Here is a 21,465-nt window from a genome sequence, read left to right as displayed (position 1 = left end):
TTCATCTGGACAGGTTATGGAAAAAACACTCAGAGACGCTTGAATGATCAGGTGAACGACTGAAGTTTTCCAGACTCGCGAGCTTAATTTTTTTCGTTATTCTGTAAAACCTTACAATAATATGCAAGTTAGCTGTGGCTTTAGGGAGGGACCAACGATGAAATCGCTAAGCTTTTCGCACGTAAGAGCAAGTAACGGATAGGCAGCGCCTTGTCTAGCGTCTTGTTGATTATTGTGATTAGTCAGAACAAGTTTACTGCCCAAGTTCAAACCTTTGTAACGTTTACAGTCCAGGTTAATTTGGGCCCATATTACCAGACGCAAGCAGTATAGCTCTCGCAGAGGTTCTTATGTTTTCGTGAGACAGGCTGCAGATGGTGTAACTTTTTAGTGCGAAAGGATTACTTCAAGAGGTCGAACCGGCTCACCGGTTTGTGTCATGCTTGACCTAAATAAAATAAAATAAAAAATTGGCAGAGGCTCAGCTTGGTTAAACCCAGAAATTGCGAAAGCAACTTCATCCGTTTCTTCAGCCCGCCGTCGTTTCCTAACTTGAGCGAATCGTTGCAGCCTTGCCTTGTGCATGCCGGACGACATGGCCTGGCTGAAACGCACAGCGTGGTTACGCCGGGACGACTGCGACGAGCCGGGTCGGAGCCCGATATATCCATAGAGTAACATAAAAGTAAAGAGCGGACACTCGGGTCCTTTCGAGGCCGAGTACGGCGCTTCCCCGTTTCCGCCAGATGGCACTGAACGTGCAAATAAAAAAAAAAAAGAAAAAGAGTATGGTCTTGGCATGTCCTGGCTTCCTTCTGCGGAGTGACTGATGCGCTCATTGTCACCCTGACAGAATGCACGTAGTAGTAGGTTCATTGCCGCTTGCCAAGCGCACGCGATGCGTGGCATAACGCCTTTGCGGCTTGTGGGTGACGTGTTCGCCGCGGCGTCCAGGCAAACGATCAAAGCCAAAGGCTTTTGACGAGCGTTGCACGTCGAAACCTGGATAATCGTTGCGTGCTCCGTAATCGTCACGCTGGTGGCCGGCTGCTCAGCTGGGCAATGTGACACCGCCTCCTCCGCGAGAGTGGAGAACGCACAAGACGCAATGAAAGTAGAGCCTCCAAGATTCCTGTTCTCGCCTGTCATCTCTGAGGCCAGTGCGTTTCCCCGGGTCCGCTAGGTGCGCTGCGCACAAAAGTCGGCCGCTGGGGCCTACGGGAGTGTCCGCTCTTTACTTCTATATTACTCTATGATATATCTCTGTCTGGCGTGACGTCATCACAGCGAGCGCCTCCTCGCGGCAGCGGCGCGCAGCTGCTGCTCGCCGCACCGTGGTTACGCTGGGACGACCGCGACGAGACGAGTTGGGGCTCTGTCTCTCTCCGTCTGGCGTGACGTCACAGCGGAGGTCATGCTAAAGGTCAAACGGAGTTACACCGCCGGGACGACGCTGAAGGGCTCAAACTGCGAGCAGTATTGCTTTCGCAATAATAAAAGAAATCTTGCCGCGAATAGGATTCGAACCCGCGGCGGAGCGAACAGATTAGTTTCGTTGGCCACTCCACGAGAGCACCAGGCTATCGCTGCATTTTATTTAGCACGGTATTTATTACCCGCGTTTATATGCAGGCTTACCTGGAGTCGGGAGCTGCGGTGAACAGGCTATCACTGCAGCCGAGCACGCTTCGTGTTAAACTGCAACACACTCTCGCGCTGCACATTGCACGTGGTCGTCTTCATCAACTAATACCACTATTAAACTAATATTCGCGCTTTTAGCTATGTGGTGGTGTAGTGAGAGAGAGGTGTGCGCTGCATGCATTGGTGTGGACAGCGTTGTGGCAGAAACACTGCACTAGAGCAATACGCGTTGGCTTTGACAGCATTGCTGTAGAAACGCGGCACTGGAGCAGAGGCCGCCGGCATACATTGGGTAAATTGGCAATGACGATGAAAAAGTTGAGGACGCGCATAACTGGCTCCCTGTGTCAGTACACCCCATTAACGCTTTCAGGTACGTGATGATGGTGTCCGCCTCGAAATAACTGTGCTTTCGCACAATATTTTGTGCTGAGCAATGCTTGACACCGAGCCAATTTTTTTGCTTTAGCTGTGTAGGTGCACACTCAAACGGCTTACTGCTCATGAGTTTTCTATTCCTTCGAAGTTGACTTTCGTGCATGACTGTGCCTTGCGCACTTTTCTATTCCTCAAACGGCAGGTAAAAACGGAAAAATTCAAGATGCGATATTATGACAGAGAAATCATCAGCCACTTACGAGCCATGGTGTCAACAAAGCATTTCTGCAGACCCTGGAAACAGCAGAAAGGCTCATTAGGATTTTCCCGCACAAACTGTTCTATCTGGCCGATAAAACCATCGCTGTTCTTGTGGAAAACGTCCATGTAGATTTCCAGCACGCGTGCATGGAATGCAGGTGTGAACAGTTTTCGTTTCTGCCTCCAAGGCTCCCCTCGACTGAAATGGAAAGAATGAAAGGGAACAAGAAGTGCTGTCTAATTATCAATATGTAGAGTGAATTTTGTAAAAGAAAACAGAAGAATGTATATGCCACTTCTTTGACAAAAGTAGCGAGGCAACAGGGCTTGCTTAGCAGCCGTGCAACAGAACCGTCAAGACAGAAGATAGGAATGTCGCCAAAGGTGAGGGCAAGAGTTACCTTTATCTTACACAGATTTAGAGCCTACAGAGTGCCATAAGCGCTCCCTTACCCAGCTAGGAAACGTAACTTCGTTGCCTGGTTACTTTTTCAGAACCGCTCACGAATTTCCCACACAAATAACGCACGTTCTACAGCGCAGCAGGCAAGGTAGCTTCCAAAAATGAAAATAAAATTCAGATTGACGCCCTGTAGATTGTGAACCAGGTGTCTGAGTAAGAAATTGGCTTAAAATATCTAAACGTCACCGCCGTGGTGCAGCGGCGCTCACCCGCGAAGTCAAAACGCTGCTTCGCTCCATGCGTGACAGTGTGTAACGTCTCGGTACGGGCGCATTGAGATATTGAGGGATCTGTTATCGACGGAGTTAACGTGAGCTGGATTTTGGGACAAATATCAGACTTCTTTTTTAGAGCCTGGCCTTTCAGTTTACGTAGGAGGCAGTAAATTAAGGCTCGAAGGGAATGGTATTTTGGTCTTTGCAGGATAGATAATTATAATGCAATGCTTCAAAAACTATCAGTAGCTTACCGGAGATTCTGAAAGAAACACTCAAATAACGCCACGCTTACAAACCTGGTCAGAAGGTTGTTGGGCCCCAGCCATGCTGCGATGAAGTCGTACACGTGTGGCTTTGCAAGGTTGTCCTTGTTAGAAAGAAGCGGCTGTAAATAAAGCATCCCATTTAATAAAGTAAATCGAGTCTGGAGCCATATTTGACACATGCTTTTTTCTAGTTTCATTCTTTTGTTCATTTTCCATTTGTCAGCCTCGCCTATGGTACTGGAGCCTGCATACTATATTGTTTGCTCTCTCTAAATCAGGGCTTAGGCGACAGCTACCAAATGAAAAACCAGAAAAGAAGGAAATGGGAAGCACATGGTTGCAAAATGCAGCCCCTGATCAATTCTGTATTGTTTATTATCTCCTCATTTTAAACATTCAGGCACAAAGGAAAAAACATGCACACCAAAAAACTATATTGCCCACACAGGAGCATATTTAAACTGTTTTTGTCCGGCGTCTCAAGCAACTTCCTCCTTTTGGCACCCGCATGCTTGCACACTTAACAGGCACTGAAAGAGCAGTGTGTATTAGCGCGCCGGTAAAAATAAAAAAAAAAATCCTGAGACAACATCTGAATACGACGCAACCTTGATATAGAAATTCGAGACATTATCAGTTCGTAGTTGTTTGTTGCCAAGCTTTGCGAATCTCGAAAACCCTCACATCACAAAAACATGATGTCCGTGAGATGTCCGCGAAATTTTCCAGCGTTAAAAAAAAAATAAACTTTCGCCCATCTTAGTGCCGAACGCGCCTTCAACCAGTGCACGTGTACACAGTGCAACTTCGTTCCTCAATGCCTCAGGCCAATCAGTGGTCACTGGTGCGTCCCGCAATATAGATTTTAAATGGTAAATAGCACTCTGCAGAGGCTAAATCACTGTCGCTGTCTCTTTCATTTGTTCGTGCTGTTCTTCCAAATGTTCTACAGCAGCAATCTTACACGCAAGGCAGCACAATGAGGACGGATGAGTCAAGAGATTGAATGGCTCGCCTATGTCATCGACAGCAGCTTCAGGTAGCCGCTCACAAAGGTGGGAAGGTGGCCAAGGTGGCCGAAGGTGTGGCTATGGCCAAAGAAGAGCGGGTGAGCGCTATGATGTGTGAAGCGGGGAAAGCAGCGAGGGATGCTGAGCGTGCTGTCCATCTCCAAATGAAGCGCCTGATGGCAGCGGCTCACCTCGCGGAAGCAGCCAGGGGGGCCATGCTGGTTGCCCAGATAAAAAAAAGATGGAAGCGGGCACTGGCGGCGGCTCGTCTATCAACCATAGGACCTGGCCAATACCAGAGTTAGTCTACTGCCATCTACGTGAAGTCCTAGAATATGTTACACCTATTCTGCAATTAATTTCACGCTTACCACTACTCTCGAAAGGCGAGTTATGCGAATTTTAAATTGTAGAATCTCGAATGAAACATTGCCATAGCAAATTATAAATGACAACTATTAAGTAAGTGCATTTTGCTATTTACCGATGCGTTTCTCGTAGTCTGTTTTGGATTATTTATTTATTTATTTCTTGTACACCTCAAATGCGCCTGAATAGGGGTATTACATGAGGGGAAACAATACACAAAATGAATCTGAAATTAATAACATGGGGCTTAAAACAGAACATTTTCAATTGCTTTTTTAAAATGGACGGGGCTGGTGTGGAGTGCGGCATCGGCAGGCAGGCCATTCCAGTCTACTGCAGTCTCGGAAGAGAAGGAATGAAGGTGCGCAGTGGTGCGTGCGCGGTGGGGATAAACGGCTTTTCTGTGACTGGTGCGAGGGGACGCGTGATGAGCTGGTTTTAGATCTGCAAGGGATGAATGATAAAACTTGTGGAAAAGGATTAGTCGGCAGATTTTGCGTCGCAGCTTGAGGTCAGGCACGTTAGCTCTTGACTTCATGGCAGTCACACTAGAATGATAAGAGTAGTCTGAATGGATGAATCTAGCTGCACGGTTTTGCACTGATTCAAGTGCTTTAGTTAGATAAGAAATGTGAGGGTCCGAAACTGCGCATGCATATTCCAGATTGGGACGAACCAACGTTATGTAGGCGAGAGTTTTAATAGACGAAGAAGCTACTGACAAATTACGTAGTAAGTAAGACAGGACACGATTAGCTTCATTAGTACTGGCAGTGATATGGGTGGTCCAAGAAAGATCATGCGATATGTTAATTCCCAGGTACTTACATGTTGATGTCGGAGAAATAACGGAACCGCAAAGTACGCAGCAAGGAGTTGGGTAAGTGCGTCACCGTTGAAGAGAAATTAAGGAATTTTTTTTCACATTCAGGGACATTAACCATGTTTTGCACCAAGTTTCTACGTGTGAAAGGTCAGTTTGGAGGGCATGAGCATCGGCTTGATTGTTAATAGGACGGTAAATAATGCAATCGTCGGCAAATAGGCGAATGGAAGATGAGATGTTTGAAGCGATATCATTTATATATATTAGAAAGAGTAGAGGACCAAGGACAGTACCCTGAGGCACACCTGAAAGTACGGGAGACCTGGAAGAGGCGGTATTGTTAACATACACAAACTGCTGGCGGTTAGTTAAGAAATCACATATCCATTCATATATGCGCATATCAAGGTTAAGACACGAAAGTTTTAAAAATAGCCGTTTGTAATGGCTTGTCGCTGGTACAACGATCAGTGTGCAGTGCTAATACTTAAGACAGTTTTTGTGAACGCTGTCCCTGAAATTGATTACTTAACACTGAAAATAAAGCGATTGTTCACAGAATTGTTCGTATGCCTTCAAGGTATAGTCTTTGTCAAAGGTATATAGCCCAAGGGGTCTGCTTCTGAGCGCTGCAGAGCGGCTCCTCTTCCATACTCAGGGACCCTAGTCTCACGAAGGCGGGAGGAGCTTAAGTCCTCAACCCTGCCAAGCCTAGGACTGTCAAATGTGCTTAAAGAGCCCCGCTACACGGCTTGGAATCAAACCCCTTGGGCTGTATATTTTTGACAAATACTATGGTATGATGGTTTCATGATCTGCTTGCCAGCGCACAGGCCAGTTGGGATAGTTCCCAAAACACTGGATACTGTTCCCTCCAATCAGGCACTTGTACTGCTCGTGAAGGCGTACGAATAGCGTTGTGCATCTGGCCTCTTAAGCTTCTTACGGCTACATTATTCTATTATTATTGATACTGACAAAGCGGCCAGGCTGTTGGCGCAGAAAGGTGTGTTGGCACGAAAAGGTCGGGCCTCAATTCCTATAGGAGGTATTCACTGAGGCCGCGCTACCAGACGGCGCGAGCGTCGTCGCGGCAGGCGCGCCATGTTTGCGGTCGTTTCAGGCCAGCTCGCGCAGCGTACGGTGCGCCGTGAGGTACCCGGCCTGAACTGTTAGTGATCCGGAGCATATTTGTACGTTGTTGAATACGTCAGCGACCACTTATCTTTGTGGAGCGCGTATTGTGCATGAAGTTTGCAGCAGAATTCTTCTGCGCCGTGATATAACCGAGCTGCCTCAACTCGGCAGCAAAACTGGCTGGCTGCGCTGCACGCAGGAACGTACACTACTTGCAGCTTTTAATATCAGTTGATAACTGTCAGCTAGTCATGCAGGGCACATCGTGGATAAACAGCACGATTAATTACCGAAATTCCAGAACTACCACCGCAGAAATTGATAATTCAAGCGCCTAGCTGTAGTCCGCGAACTGCTGACGCTTCTCAGACGTACGGTCTTTCAGCAGAAAGGCAAAGCGTCATAGCTGCCTTATTTACCCGACAGAACGGCCAAACAAATACTGCCATGCGCTCGCAGCACGAACGGCAGACACAGCGAGAATGTTTTGCAGTTTTGATTGTAGCTACGTAGCGCTGCTTCGTATGCACAAGAGCGTTTTCGCAGCAACGCAGTGTGCAGCCATTCCGCTAGATTCAGTTGTAACACGTCACTTTCAGCAGGTAGAGATGAGAAATTAAGCTACAGCTAAGTGAACAGACCCTTCGAATTACTCACCTCTTCAAAAACGGCACTTCGGCCGTAGGCACCGCGGACGTCGGCACCCACAGCACGACTCTTGGACTCACCCGCTTGTCAAGTAATTGCACCCTCTCATAGGTTTATATCCTTTAATTCCTTGGCCTGCCAGCAAACTTAAGCCGTGCACAAGGTGGGCCTCGATACCGGTGAATTCAACGCGCGGCAGCAGTCTTCTATACGTCGCACACCATGCCGGTGCCTCCGCATTCCTACGGGGGGTCGACCTTTTCACAAAGTAGAACCTTCTGAGCGTGCCCGCTCTTTTCTGCTTCGCACAGTTCACGGAATATTCACTCAGTCACGCGGCGGCACGGGTCGGACAGAAATTATGTGCGGCGAGACGCGAAATACACTCACATTTCACCCATCACCAGCTATTCAAACGCCGCGGCTGGCTGCGGCGGCCGCGCGCGCGACCACCAACATGGCGAATGCCGCGCCGGCCGCTAGCGCCCCTTGCGGATGACGTCATGTGAATACCTCCTATACCCCATTTATTAGAGTGTGCATTGCAAGAAGTGTGTACTAATGCAGATTTTTTTGTGTTACCACTGCTAAAATATTATAATTTGAACTTAGAACACTCAGCCTCACTTTCATTTGTGAAAGCATCATGGTTTCAAGGCTCTCCGGAGTGAAAACAGTTCTACACAGAACACGTGATCTAGAGCGTTATAAAGAGAAACCCCACCACGGGCGGAGCAGAGACATCACACGCTGTCGCTGAGCGTCACAGATACACGTAGCTGTGACGATGGGCACCCGGTAATCCGCCTAGTAACGCGGATCTATGACGAATGATGTTGCCTTTTGAGAATAGACTAGACGAATGGTGTTGCGCTTCGAGAATAGACCCTGTGTGTAGTCTTTAAAATAAAGCCAAGGGCAGCGAAATTTTTTTGCACTACTTCCGCACAACAGCAACGTAACCAAACAGAGTTAGTGGCAGAATGCACGTAAGGCTCTTTGTTTTACGGTAAAACCTAGTGTCACCCAATTTTTTCACCCCGACGGTATTTCTAAAATATTGGGTTAAAGTCTATCTCTACCTGAAAATTTCGCTTTCAAGAAAATGTAGTCTGCTAGAGCGCAAAGGAGAAGGCAACATGACGCGGGAACTAGCGGATGTAGTTTACTCAATCTAGAGTGGTGTGTTCAGTTAATTATTATGTCAAGCTTCTTTTAACGTTTAATTACCCATGGCTTGGTTTAATCTGAAGATGAGTTCATGATGTACATTTCATAAGCGAGAGGCCAGAACACTGGCTTGCTATCAGGGCGTCTTACTAACACCATTGCATGAGCACCATCTACGCTAATGATGTCCTCCTCCAAAGTGATTAGTCAAAGGAAGAGAGCAGCATAATTTATGCTGCAGAGAGGTTCAGAGGTTCAGAGAGGTTTTTAGGTTCTGTGTAGAATCGACGCTTTGCTGTTGAAAGAGTGTTTTTGCACCGTACAAACAAAAGCACGCCGGTCTAACACGAGCGCAGAGGGACTGGAAACGGGTATGGCAATAAGTGTAATAAATTACGAAAGAGAGGTGTATTGTGTGGTGTGGTATGAGATGGAAGCTGCCATTTCTATATAGTTTCGGAGAGATTTGAGGAAAAACAACATTTTAAGAGAGCGCTAAACAAATAAAAAATAAAAATGGTAAAGAAAGAGCGCAAATAGCCAATTACCTTTTATAAAATAGAACCCGAAAAAAAAACCAAATAATGAAACTTTTTTTTTTTGAATAGACAGATTTGTACCCAGCTTTCAGCTGGAAATATAGTGCCCGACTTTTAGCCCTCAATTTCGGCCAAAAAAACTGAAAGTGAAGGGCCACTAATATATGCTCCTTGAATCATTTCGTCGTCTCCAGTTTAATGGTCTCAAACGCACACCGGACGAGGGATTCGGTTCAGATTGTTTTTGGTACGAAATACCCATTAGTCATCGCCTAGCATCTCAGCTCGGCTAAATCAATTCTGTCTTAAATATTTCGTGGGTACCGTTCTATTATCACCCGCAATTGAACATGAACTCCTTTTTACGGAAATATGGCTTAAGATTTATGCAGTATTTTGCCTTAGCGGCTGAGAACTCAATGGCACTCCTGCGCTAGTTGTCCACCCAATCAGAAATGAGATGGAAAGAAGGCGCGCACAGGTACTGAAGACGATCTTACGGGCTAAAACCTTTGCCGATCCAACAATACCAGTTATAGCTTTTCTTTTTTTAGTCAGTAAGATTCAACCTATTCAACAGGGAGGCCCAAGTCAAGGAAGGGGCGTGACATTCCTTAATGGTCACGGCGGTGGTCTCATATCTTGCCTGCGGCAAAGGTCACGCATTGTTACAAAAGTAACGGGAGTGTAAGCTAATACACGAAATGTGTAAAACTGGTCCCAAGTAATTCGCGGTTAATTTACTTTCGAAGCTTGCGGGCTGCTGGTTCTCACTGTTATAAACCAGCTGGCCACAATGCGCCTATCAGTGATGACTACGTCGGTATGAGCAAAATGATTTCTTAATCTGGCCCTGGCTTCTTCAACGCGTCAGTTTCGTGCTGCGAGGTGAAGAACCCTGCATGAGGTATTATTGGTCTGAAGGCCTAGACCAATTACAGGCTCGCGGAATGAATAACACGTAGTTTCGCGCTAGAAAGAGGATGAATTCAGTGTGCGACAAGAAAATAACAATAGTAGTTCAAGGAAGAGCACAGGACGACCTTTTTCCAGCCTAATTCTTTCACTTTAAATTACCGAATTTGAGCCACAATTCAATTGCTTCTATGCAGTACCGACCGCTCCAACTGTCCACGTTGTAAGCCGCATGCGTACCTCTTATTACTCTCCAAAGGTGGAAGGTTCAGATGCCGTTCTTCTTTCTCCTAATGCCATTTATAAGGGCGGCAGTATTGTACGCGCATGACATTTTGATAATTGCACAATTTGCGAAATCAGGCCACTCTATTTAACCCCGGATCACCAACACCATATTCAAACCCGGATAGCCAAGCTTAAAACTACAATTTTGTTTCTAATGTAAAGGCTCGAGGTCATGAGCCAAACAGTGGCGTGCTGGAGGAGATGATTCTGTAGACTACGATTTTAGAAGGCCTCAAGATTAACATGTACTATAGAGCAGGCGTTGGGGAGGATACAATGAAAACGTACCGAACTTCTTCATTCGAGTCTGGGTAACAAAATATTTCCAAAAGACACATCCTCTTGCGGAAAACCATGCCCAGCATTCGTGGACAAAAATTTTGAAAGTTGGAAAAATGTAGCATACTCTTATGGAAGTATTGAAGGTAATGGTCCATTCTTCCGGTATGTAGAAAAATCTTTCTTTTGAAGCATTTCCATCGATCCTATTGTAAAGTTAAGACTGCCATAAAAAAAAAAAACGAATGGAGAGCGCTGTTGACCATAGCAAAAACATTCATAGAAAAAAAAGAGACAGGCATGGGGTGATCTGCGTATTTATTGATTGTTATAGTCAAATCTTCCTAGGTATGAAAAAAATGCGTTCATAAGCGGTTTCCCGTTCTAAATGTTTTTGTCCAGAATTGTTGGTTATGCATATCAAAAATGTTTTGCTGAATAGCAAAACATTTTTGCTATGCTGAATAGCACTCACCTCAACTGCTTCAGGAGTATGCAGGACCACGATGGGTGTCATGCCTATGTAAGCCTTGAATGTTTTTCCTCTGTAGGTGTCGCATAACTCGCGTATGACAGTGAAAAACCCTGAAAGAGTGAACCAAGATGCAGTGCATTTGACTATTGAATGGAAGGCGCTCTACTTCGATATTTTAATAGGAGCGATAAGTTTTCGGTCATGACACAAAGAAATGCAAGGATCTCGTTAAGGAAACTGGCGCATTCTTGCCGTTCCTGCAACGGAACAGCGGTGGCTGCCGAAGCACTGCGCACTGCTTACTCCGTTCTACAAGAACTACAGACAGTCACCCATTAGGAACACAACCGCTAGTGCAATTAAACATTTTAAACCACACAACGCACATGACAACCTTCTGCTAACGTAGGTGGGTTGCGCAGTCCTGTCAATAGACAGTTTCGAATACTCCCCTGCTGCGTGCGATTGTTTGTCGTAGCTTTCAAGTCAGTGCTATAAACCATTCTGTCCGCCCGCTTTCCGTTGTGCCGGCGTGTTCTCTCATCCTGTCGGCACCTGGCGCTCTCCCATTGCTCCCACCTAGCTAGGGGGCAGCCTACCGACCAATCTCCACGCTCAGTCTTCATGTAAATTTTGTCGCATTGTGAAGCCTCGGTATTGAGGAAAAGCATTCAGTAGAGTCAAAGCATCAAAATAATCTTCAAGAGTAAACCAAGCTGTTTTCGCAGAATTGTCGCATCAGATTTCTGCTCATCATGTATTTTTTTATTTTTAAGTTGTGGTTAACTAGAAAAAAATGATTAGATATAAGCTTACCGGCTTAGAACATTGATCAGTGAATGTTGATTGGCATTAGTGGCCGGGAGGTCTGGAGCGGCAGGGACATTTTGACGTTTCGCAGGCCACTGCCTGGTTGGGCGCCTATGTGCTCACGTATACATACTAGGCTTTCCGATTGCGGTCGTCGGCTCGATCGCGTTGCAGGCACATTTCACGGACTCCAGGGCCCGCTTGCACGAAGCAAGCAGTCTAGTTCCCAGTGTTGTCTTATTTGCTGTCTAAACCCTGGGTTGGTTTTGAGAAAGGAAAGGTGCATAGCTGGCTCACTGGTGGACACCTCAATCACGCTGTGAGGTGGCGGTGGTACCCCGCCACGAATTCACGAGTTGGGCGCCTTTCCTCTTCTCAAAATCAACAGAGAGTTTATATTCCGTTGGTTTTGAGGAAAGTAAAGAGACGCATAACTGGCTCCCTGGGTCAGTGGACATCTCAGTCGCGCTTCGAGGTGTGTGACGGTAGTGTCCACATAACGCGCTAGGCGTGACGCTTTACATGGCTGTCGTTCTACCCCGTACATTACTTATACTAAATGGCTTGTACAAAGCTAATAAAGTTTTCGCTGTGAAAGACACCTTCGCCTATCAGATTTTGTTCACGAATCAAGTATTTGAATATCAGCTTTTTTACGCAAGGAAGTTCATAAACAGTAGACTTGTGCCCATTAAACGCTAGCCTTGCTCCGAGACAGTGAACTTTTTTCACCTTAGAACAACTAGAAACAATGTGGTGATGCCAGGCAATTCTTTCATATTCGATATTTGGTATGAATGGACTTCAATGCAATGAGTTTTTATATTCAGGAGTTGCATTGCTCATATTGCGTCTGAGGTTCTACATTGATGTCGAGGCCTTGATGCACACATCATCTATGAGTGAATTGCAGAAATAACTGTTAATCAAATGCAATTGTAATTACTCATTCCGCTTAGTGAGTCTCGATTTAGTTCGAACTGATCTCTGGAGTTCAAATTTGTTTATAAAGGATTCCTCTGCATACAGTCTCAGTACATGCCTAAGCCTCCAGGCAAGTCAGTGATAAAAAAAAAACACAAGCGGATCTAGAATGCTGCCAAGGCGAGCACCCGAGTCGACTGATTTAATACTTAATTTACACCCTTTAGCCTAGATTTACTCGACTTCAGAAGGGAGGTACAAGGTATGACACTAGTTATCATTTGGTATTTAAGCATAGAGTTAATTGCTGATAATAGTTTAGGGTGCGAAGAATAATAAACGTTTATGGAAAGTCCAAAACAGCTGTGTATGTTTGCAGCAGAAGTTTGCATATAAGCACGCCAGCACTGGGCCTCATGAAATTTTCGTAGTGTTTGTTCTATAGTATGCAGTGCTGTGTACCTTTATAGAAATAAATTTTGGAGTTTTTCCTGCCTTAAAAGCGGGCTTGTTAGCGGCGAAACTGCTCACTGAGTTTGCAAATTGCGGTCTGTTTTGGAGCGTAGCAAGTTCGACATCGGTACTTACCTTGTTCGGCCACACATGATAAAACCTGTAATCTCCAAGCGCCGACATACAGGAACGGAAGACCGCCAACGCTGAGTTGCCGTCGGTTGGTCGTGGTGGCGCCATCTGTTGTCTACCGAGGAAAGCGCCGCGATGCGAAAGGTTCCGGGGTGAGCGTTGCAAGGTGCACGGGTCCTTTGCTGGCGCCACAACCGCAATTCGATGGCAACTCCGCCTTGGCGACTTTAGGTCTGCCGATCTTGCGCAGGCGATTGCGGGTTTGCATAATGCACGGCGGGATCCGATAGGTACCGCTGTCAGACTTACTATGAAGCAAAAGCTACCGCAGTCTGCAAGCTCCGTGCTCTATTCGACCGCAAACGAGCCTATGGCTATGGGTTGCTGGTGCGTGGGTAGCGTGTCTGACTGACAATAGAAGGGTCAGGGTTCGAATGCCCCACCAGCTAGCAAAATTTTCTTTCCAGGAGAATTTAATCACTTATTAGAAGAGTATAAATTCTTTCGATGAATATCTTATCTTAAAATTGATTTACTTCATATACTTATATGTCGCAATGGCGCTCAGTGACGTTAAAGCCTTGAAATCCCAATGTATGTAGAGTTTCAAACACTTTTTAATTGTTCCGCTCGATGTCTGACGTAAAACATTTTAGGCCAGACCCGGAGTTTCGCATCACAACGCCAGACGCCGACGAAACGGCACCCAGGCTTCCGCTGAATGGGAGCCTTAAAGCTATCGCTTTAATACTGCACGAATATTCTAGTAGTGCGCACACAAATGCTAACACTAAAAAAGCGTCAAAAAATCGGCAGGCGATCAAACAACGTGACGCGACATGCAGGTAATTCAACAACATTGAGTTTCGGCATTCTGGCGTCGCTGTAGCTGAGAAATCTTGTTCCTCGCAGTGGCGCTGTCGCCGGCGGCACCCGAGCCGCTGCTTTAGCGGTCTGCGAGCGACACGGGCTGCTACCGGGACGTCATCGCCATTGCCAGGCGACCTGGAAACATGGAGGAAAGAACAAGAGGCGACATTGCGCCCATGTGTCACGTGCACTCCCCGCACCAGCGAGTACCTGCTCTTCACGCGGTGACCTCATGGTTCACGTCAGCCGGAGCTTTTCCGTTGCGAGTGTCGCGCGTGCCGCCGAGGTAGCTGGGGAGGTGAAATTAACCACGCACCGCGGCAAATTTGGCGAAAGGGGTCCATAGTGCTGTGGCATTTAAACAAAGGGTGTCTGCCTTTAGCGCTAGTAAAGAGATGCTCACTTTCTTTCTGGGAGCAACTCCAACCCGATCAGTAGCGTTCGGATCCACCTCGCTTACTGCGTCTCTGAAGTATATTTTAGATGTCATTAGGAGGCGCGCAAACGCTTTGCATGCAAAATCTTTGCTGCCTATACGGGCATCGGGCATCGGTTGTAACTGTTTGCCGTTTGCGAATTAGGAAGACGTTGATTGCTGGGTAAAGCTGTGTAGAAATGAGCTGCAAACGAATTCAGCATACACGCCTGAACGCCTAAACCAACGTCAACCCGCCGCGCTTTTTCTTTCGGCCAGGGCGGAAACGAGTAGAAGGCAACATTGTTGTCGTAGCCCTCTTTAATGTAGCACTTGCAAATACTGTAGGGTGCCTGAGACTTCCTCGATATTTCATCCGTATTAAAGCGATAGAGCTAATGGTCCCGCTCGGCGGAAAACCGAGCGTCGGCGTCGACGTCCCCATAACAAGAAAATCCTGAATGATCGAGAGGGTAGTGACGTAGGAAAACAGTTTCACTGAAAAGCAAAAAAGATGGCCAAAAAGAATCGAGCTGCTGTCCTTGCTGTTGGCACGCTACTTCCGCACCACATGTACGAGCAGCTTGCACCACCCAGTATTCTAATTACATTACGGGAAGATTTATGTTTGGTTTATGGGGGTTTAACGTCCCAAAGCTACTCAGGCTATGAGAGACGCCGTAGTGAAGGGCTCCGGAAATTTTTACCATCTGTGGTTCTTTAACGTGCAGTCACATCGCAGAGTACACGAGCCGCTAGAATTTCGCCTGCATCGAAATTCGACCGCCGCGGCCGGGATGAAACCCGCGTCATTCGTGTAAGTAGCCGAGCACCACAACCACTGAGCCACCGTGGCGGTCTAGAGGAAGACTAAGTTAATTAGGCTCACTAATTAGCGTAAACAATTAATATGGGCACTAATGTTTAATAAAGCATTTTGTGATGACAATGAGCGCGTGGATGTCTGGGATGGGGTGCGCCAGGGGACATCAAAGCGACCGTAGGGACCATTTAACTCTATCACGTTGTGTGGAAGCCGCCGCGGTGGCTCAGTGGCTATGGTGCTCGGCTGCTGACCCGAAAGACGCGGGTTCGATCCCGGCCGCGGCGGCTGAATTTCTTTGGAGGAGAAATTCTAGAGGCCGGTGTACTGTGCGATGTCAGTGCACGTTAAGAACCCCAGGTGGTCGAAATTTCCGGAGCCCTCCACTACGGCGTCCCTCATAGCCTAAGTTGCTTCGGGACGTTAAACCCCAATAAACCAAACCAAACCTATCACGTTGTGCTGTTCAGGCGAACTTCAGTTCAATTTCTAAAAAAAAAACATACGCGCATACTGCCCAATACTTTACCCACGTCCTTTTTTTCCAGCAAAACTTTCTGAAATACGGCGCCTCTTGGATAAGCCGTGCTTCTCCGCGCTCGGCCAGAACCAACTGCGTTGCCAAATCCGGGGCGGCTATGTACTTTCCCGCTTGGACGTGAGCGAGGCATGCAGCTTTAGAGCGGGAGCTGTAATGCTCCGATTCCCGAAATAGCATTGGTGCCTTCTGTACGCAGTGAGGAAGAAATCGCGAAGGAAGGCACGTGTGGGAAAAGAACGAGGCGTTGGCGAGCGGAAGTTATCTGTTTTTTCTCTTCGCCACTGCCCACCGCATCATATCATGTGACGACGTGACTCAGAGCCTTCGGCGCCAGGCGCTTCCGAAAGCAAGCCTCCTCGTCTTTCTTTTCGCCACTTCCGGTTGGTTGTTTTGATGCCACGGCGGGACACGCTAGAAATAATAGACCGATTGCCTAATAAACTCTTCCAAGGAATGTTTCAGACATTACAGACACATGGCCCTGTGGACGCACAAGCTTAGCGACTGGCACGACATCGCGAAAGAGCAGTAAAGCACGGTTCTGGGAAGCATGTACTCGACAACATCCTCGTTTAATCGCGTTTCTAGGAAGCAGCTTCCGCTGACATGAGGAGCAACACTTGCAGGAGAGTTTGGATGAGCGAATGTGAGCGCTAGGCGGCCATAGAAGCAGCCGACAGGGACCGAAGTTGTGCGTCAAGTGGAATCGGGGACACAAAGCGCTCGGAACGATGGGCGGAAAGAGGCTGCGCGACAAGGTCGCGCAGATCACAGGGGCGCGTATACGTGCCGCCGATATCGAGGCAAAACGACGTATGCGCGAACATGCAGCACTTCGTGCCGCCCAAGCTGTCCCGGTAATTCGCGTTACAGGTGAAAGCGTCTTGTGAATTTTTGTTTTACCCTAGTGAACTACCGCAGCAATTTTCATGCTTGCCGCCAGCTGAGAATTAAAGGGCAGAAAGTTAGCAAAAACCAGATTATTACAGAAATTAAAAAAAACGAAGAAACATCGGTGAATCTGAGAATCGCAATTTCTGGAGAAATGAGCCACAGAATCAAAACCGATGTTCTACACAAATGATGGCTCTTGTGTTCTTGAAGGCGCTGTAATGGCTGACAACATCTACTGTCACCTGTACCGGCTTACTCGTCGCCAGAGAAGCTACAGTTGCTGTCTCTCCCTGCCTTTCATCAGCAGTGATTATTTCAGTTAAACGTGCTGCTAAACATGGCGAAAGCTCTTTGTGAAGCCCATGGAAAAAGCGCGGTCGCAACCACGTGGTTGGTAAAGACGAGATTGATTCATATAAACAGCTGAAAAAGTCCTTCCATTGTCTTTGGACGAAAGCTTCAAAGGGGAGTAGATTTCGTACAAGGGCGTAATTTCAATCAACATCCAGCTAAACGGCTCTAGACGGCTGAAAAGCTATAATGCAATCTGAACCTTTATAGCGTAAAAAAAATTCGTCCTGGTCCGCTGCTGAAACCTGGAAACATCTCTTGCCCTGGCACTCGCCCTAGCAATTAAGCGCTGGTAATGCTTAACAATGGGCAGGACAAGTCTGTGCTGACTTTCAGTCAGAAGTAGGACCAGCGTTACTGCAAAGCGTTTAGTCTAAAAGTCTGTATGGCTCAGCTTTTCAAAAAGGAAATTTTGTTCTCCGTAAAAAAATATTTTGTTACCATTTCAATGTGCTGATAAACTAGTACCAGCCTTGCCGACTGCAGGAATTGCGGAGTAGCTTACCTGCTAGACCAACAATTACCGGATACTCGGTAGTCCAGCGTTCGATCACCACAGCGAGAATTTTCCGGCAACTAAGCAGGTTTGGAAACCTACATAGCCTTTCTTTTTATGTGTGCGACTCGACTAACGTGGGTGTTACTGGAAATCACTATTTAACGCGAAAGGGATAAATGCATTATTTACAGCATACAAGGACAGACATTTGACTCAAGTGCAGGCATGTAATACAGAATGAAAGCAAGCGACTTTGCACCAGAAAGTTCAGTGAGCATAATCGGCCAGTGAATTTTTGGTGCGAAGTCAGTTCAGTGAAGAGCTTCCTCGAGAACTTACCAACAGCGGCGTCCTTAGCGCTGAACTGTCGGCTCTTTTTCCAGTAAGCGACTGCGGAGAACCAGAAAGGAATGCCATCCCAAGGTCCCGGCAAAGGTCTAAGGGCGATCCATGTCTTAAACCACCGCGCAGTGATTACGAAAACAACATAGCACACGAGAATTCCAAAGAGCCACGGTGCTACTGTCATGAGCAAGGCATCGAGGTGAGAAGTTGCGCGGACATCGTGCGAGCTCCATTGGAGAGGCATCTCTCAGATTCTCACGTATTGATTGCAAGGTTATGCCCAACAGTTTGTTTTAAACCGTCTCTGCATGTATATGGCTAAGGGAACCCCGCTTAGACTCTCGTACAGACATAATGAGTGCTTAGAGAAGTTGGTGAAGCGGTCACAGTTATTGAGAGGACACGCAAGACACCGCCACTGTCCATCAGGCCCTTCCCGTTCCGTTTCTGCTCTCGGATTAGTAAACTGTTTCAACTCGTGGGCTAACTAGATCGTCCTCTTTCTTTTACAGAAGCGCAAGCACTACTGATTTCTGCAGGTGTGTTCTATTCGCGAGTTGTGACCGCCAGAAGCGAAAAAGCGGAAGTGGCACTGGCTTTATAAGGGCAGACGCTCCGTCGGAGTTACTGACCATGGCCTGTAGATGACGATCGCGCTTTTCTGACAACTCACGACCTTGCCGTCACTTTCTATTTTATGCTGCCTTTTGTCACAAAGGGCGCCCTGGTAATTACCTCGGCACAGTCGGCCGCGCCGAAATCGCGATGACGGACGCCCTTAGGCCGGCCTTTTGTTTTGAAGAGCAGCAAGTAGCCAGGCCACGTCACATCCGTAACAAACTGCTTGAAGGGCGAATGACACGTGCGGTAGGAGCTGCCACTTGGTTTGTCGGTTGGATTTTTTTTGTTTTTGTTGCGGTTGATCACTTCCGTACAGAAGTCCCGACTTTGTTGGCCACCTCAGCGCCAAAAGGAAAGGTTAATGTTCTCTATTCTTTGCGCATGCTGTTCACTCCTCACCTGCTAGTTTAATGTTCTCTTCGCGTTTCATTCTTTGTTGCCAGAGCAGAGGCACACACAGAGTCAACACAATTGCGTGTGTGTATGGCGCAGACCTGTAGGAGGAAATAGACAGTAGGAGATGTGCGTTAAACGGTGCACGAGACAAGGCCTGTGCAGATGGAAACGTATGACAGGCTGGTAGTATATTTGACAGCCTTAGTTCCTTTGTTGCGTCGAAACCTGCGCAAACGCTTGAGTTGATTGCTTTGAAACTTTTGAGCGTTGGAAAACATCAGAAAAACTCTGCGTAAAAAAAGTTCCTGATACAAGGTGCGTTCGGGATTTATGCTCTTGCAAAATTAATTAAACTGCGGTGCAATAGCCAAAACACGAATGCAGAAATTAAAATTTTTCATCTGTTGCATTGTCAGAAACTCAGAATGAAGCTAATATCAGTGCAGAACCAAAATATGAGCAAAAGTTGTTCAGCTACAATTAGAAATGAATCTTCATTCTTAATAATAATGTTATTAGGAGTAATAACGGTTGATTTTAATAGGCGTCAACTATTCTTAGACGTGTCTAACATGCAAGTATACATAATTTAGGAAGTAATAATGAATGAATGAATGAATGAATGAATGAATGAATGAATGAATGAATGAATGAATGAATGAATGAATGAATGAATGAATGAATGAATGAATGAATGAATGAATGAATGAATGAAGCCTTTATTGCGAGGAAGGGATGGCACCCGGCCGCTATTAGGGAATTAGGTGCAGGGAGGGGCTGTAGGTGCATAGGCAACTTCTAGTCGGTTGTCTTGGTAGCATTCAGAGCTGTGCGTCGCAAGTCTGCAGACCTCTCTTACACAAGTCGAAGCAGGCCGCTCTCACTGCCTTTTGCCACGATGGCATGTTGTGCTGCGGTGCTTGATCGTATCTCGGCTTGATCGTAGCCTCTCAAACGCAACAGGGAAGCACTCGGACTACCTTTCAGCTCGGCTTTGCGGAGACCATCCACGAGCGCTCTCCCTGCCAAACGTGCTTTGACTGAAGAACAGCGTGCTGGCAAAATAAAGAGCAGCGTAAGCACCGATGCCGGAAGCAAGGGACTCCAACTGCGGCCCCACAACCCCTGCCCGTCAGGCGACTCAGATGTGCTACGAGGAACAGTTCGACGACCAAATTCGAGCGGGAACTGCGTGGTAATTACGGTTGTCCGTATTCAGTGTTCGACCGTCTATGGTCTTAAGTTTTAAATGGGAGGCTAAGAAATTCCAGAAACAGAATTGAACCATGCAACGGCAGTTTTAATGAGAGGAAATATAATGAAAACGTCAAGAAGAACACGAAATAATAGTTCAAACGTCGCCCACATGATTGGCAGTTTCAAAAAAGTTATGCCTGACGCACTCGTGTTGGCCTTGTTGCCCTTGTTGGCCCTGTCAGCATCGCCAGCAACGCAAGAGAGCGACTCACAATATCAGGCAGTTTTCAGCTCCGGCGAGTGAGGTTGAGCGCAAAATACGTTTAGAATGAAGGAACCTTTGCTGACTATTCTGCTATATGCGAATTTCTTGACATTCAAAATCTTTCGAATCGCAATTTCTCACTTGTTTCTACTGGCTAAACACTCTACCATTAATGTTAAAGAAAAATTGTAATAACGGCATCCAGTTCAAAGAAATGACTCCTGGAAGCACTGATTGTCCTTCAGGATAAGAAGAGATGGTTATTTCTTGAGAAAGAAACCATTATACCTTGAAGACCTGTTTAACGTTAGCACGTTAATGCGCATGCACTGCATGTTTCAACGCTAAGACTGTAACTGAGAGCAGTTACGCTTAATAAAGGAGTTTGTAACGTTTACGGTATTCTGTGCACGTGATTAGCGGTAGCATTATGCATGAGTGTGCTTCTGACCATTCAGAACGCATGAGGCGGACAAGTGTTTGTTACTCGTCCAGCTAATGTGTATGCTCGTGGAATAAATAATTAGAGGCGTTAAAGAATCCTGTAATTACAACGAGCGGCTATTGTGTATGCTTGTGGTATAAATATCTACAGATGCGACATTTTCGTGCTACAATTACGCATGATGGTATCTCTTGCCCGCAGGGAAGGCTTTGATAACTTCCTTGCCGTCCAGTCACCCGTTTTTTGAGGTGAAGAGACAGCCGTGTCCTTAGTTCGTTTTACGAAAGCGTGCAGTGTCATTTGGGGCAAAATCTAGAAACAGCCTAAGGGATAGGTGGGAGCCGCAATACAAAGGAACAGAAAGAGAGGTTCATGTACTACAAGACATCCTTACTTCTTCTGTAATGGAATGTGTTTGCAACGCTATGATTAACAGAGAGAAATCTGGCTGTGTTGGCAAGCATTCTTCCCCTCGTTCTCTGGTTATTAGAGGTGTCCTCGTGGCATAGTGCTCGGACTCTTGATTTTCCTCATTTACATTAATGATCGTCCTGCCAATGTTACCTCCTCGAACGACCGAATGCTAGCCGATGATTGT

General features: G+C 46.6%; 1 protein-coding gene across 1 annotated transcript in view; it reads right to left on the bottom strand.

Annotated features, from left to right (window-relative positions):
* LOC149355095 (cytochrome P450 4V2-like) overlaps positions 1-18,500 on the bottom strand; it is a 34,294-nt gene extending 15,794 nt beyond the window's left edge. The window contains exons 1-4 of the mRNA XM_089577593.1: positions 17,938-18,500; positions 10,887-10,996; positions 3,261-3,349; positions 2,283-2,482 (exon numbers count right to left, since the gene is read on the bottom strand). Of these exons, the coding sequence (XP_089433719.1) occupies positions 2,283-2,482; positions 3,261-3,349; positions 10,887-10,996; positions 17,938-18,187 (649 nt within the window). The 5' untranslated portion in view covers positions 18,188-18,500. The remainder of the gene's footprint in view (positions 1-2,282; positions 2,483-3,260; positions 3,350-10,886; positions 10,997-17,937) is intronic.
* Positions 18,501-21,465: the final 2,965 nt, after the last annotated feature.

Source organism: Amblyomma mixtum, chromosome 3 (assembly GCF_055824585.1).
Source record: "Amblyomma mixtum isolate Tamu chromosome 3, ASM5582458v1, whole genome shotgun sequence".
In the NCBI taxonomy this organism is placed as follows: Eukaryota; Metazoa; Arthropoda; class Arachnida; order Ixodida; family Ixodidae; genus Amblyomma; species Amblyomma mixtum.
Note: the sequence above shows the minus strand (reverse complement) of the source record. Positions and strands in the feature narration are given on the sequence as shown.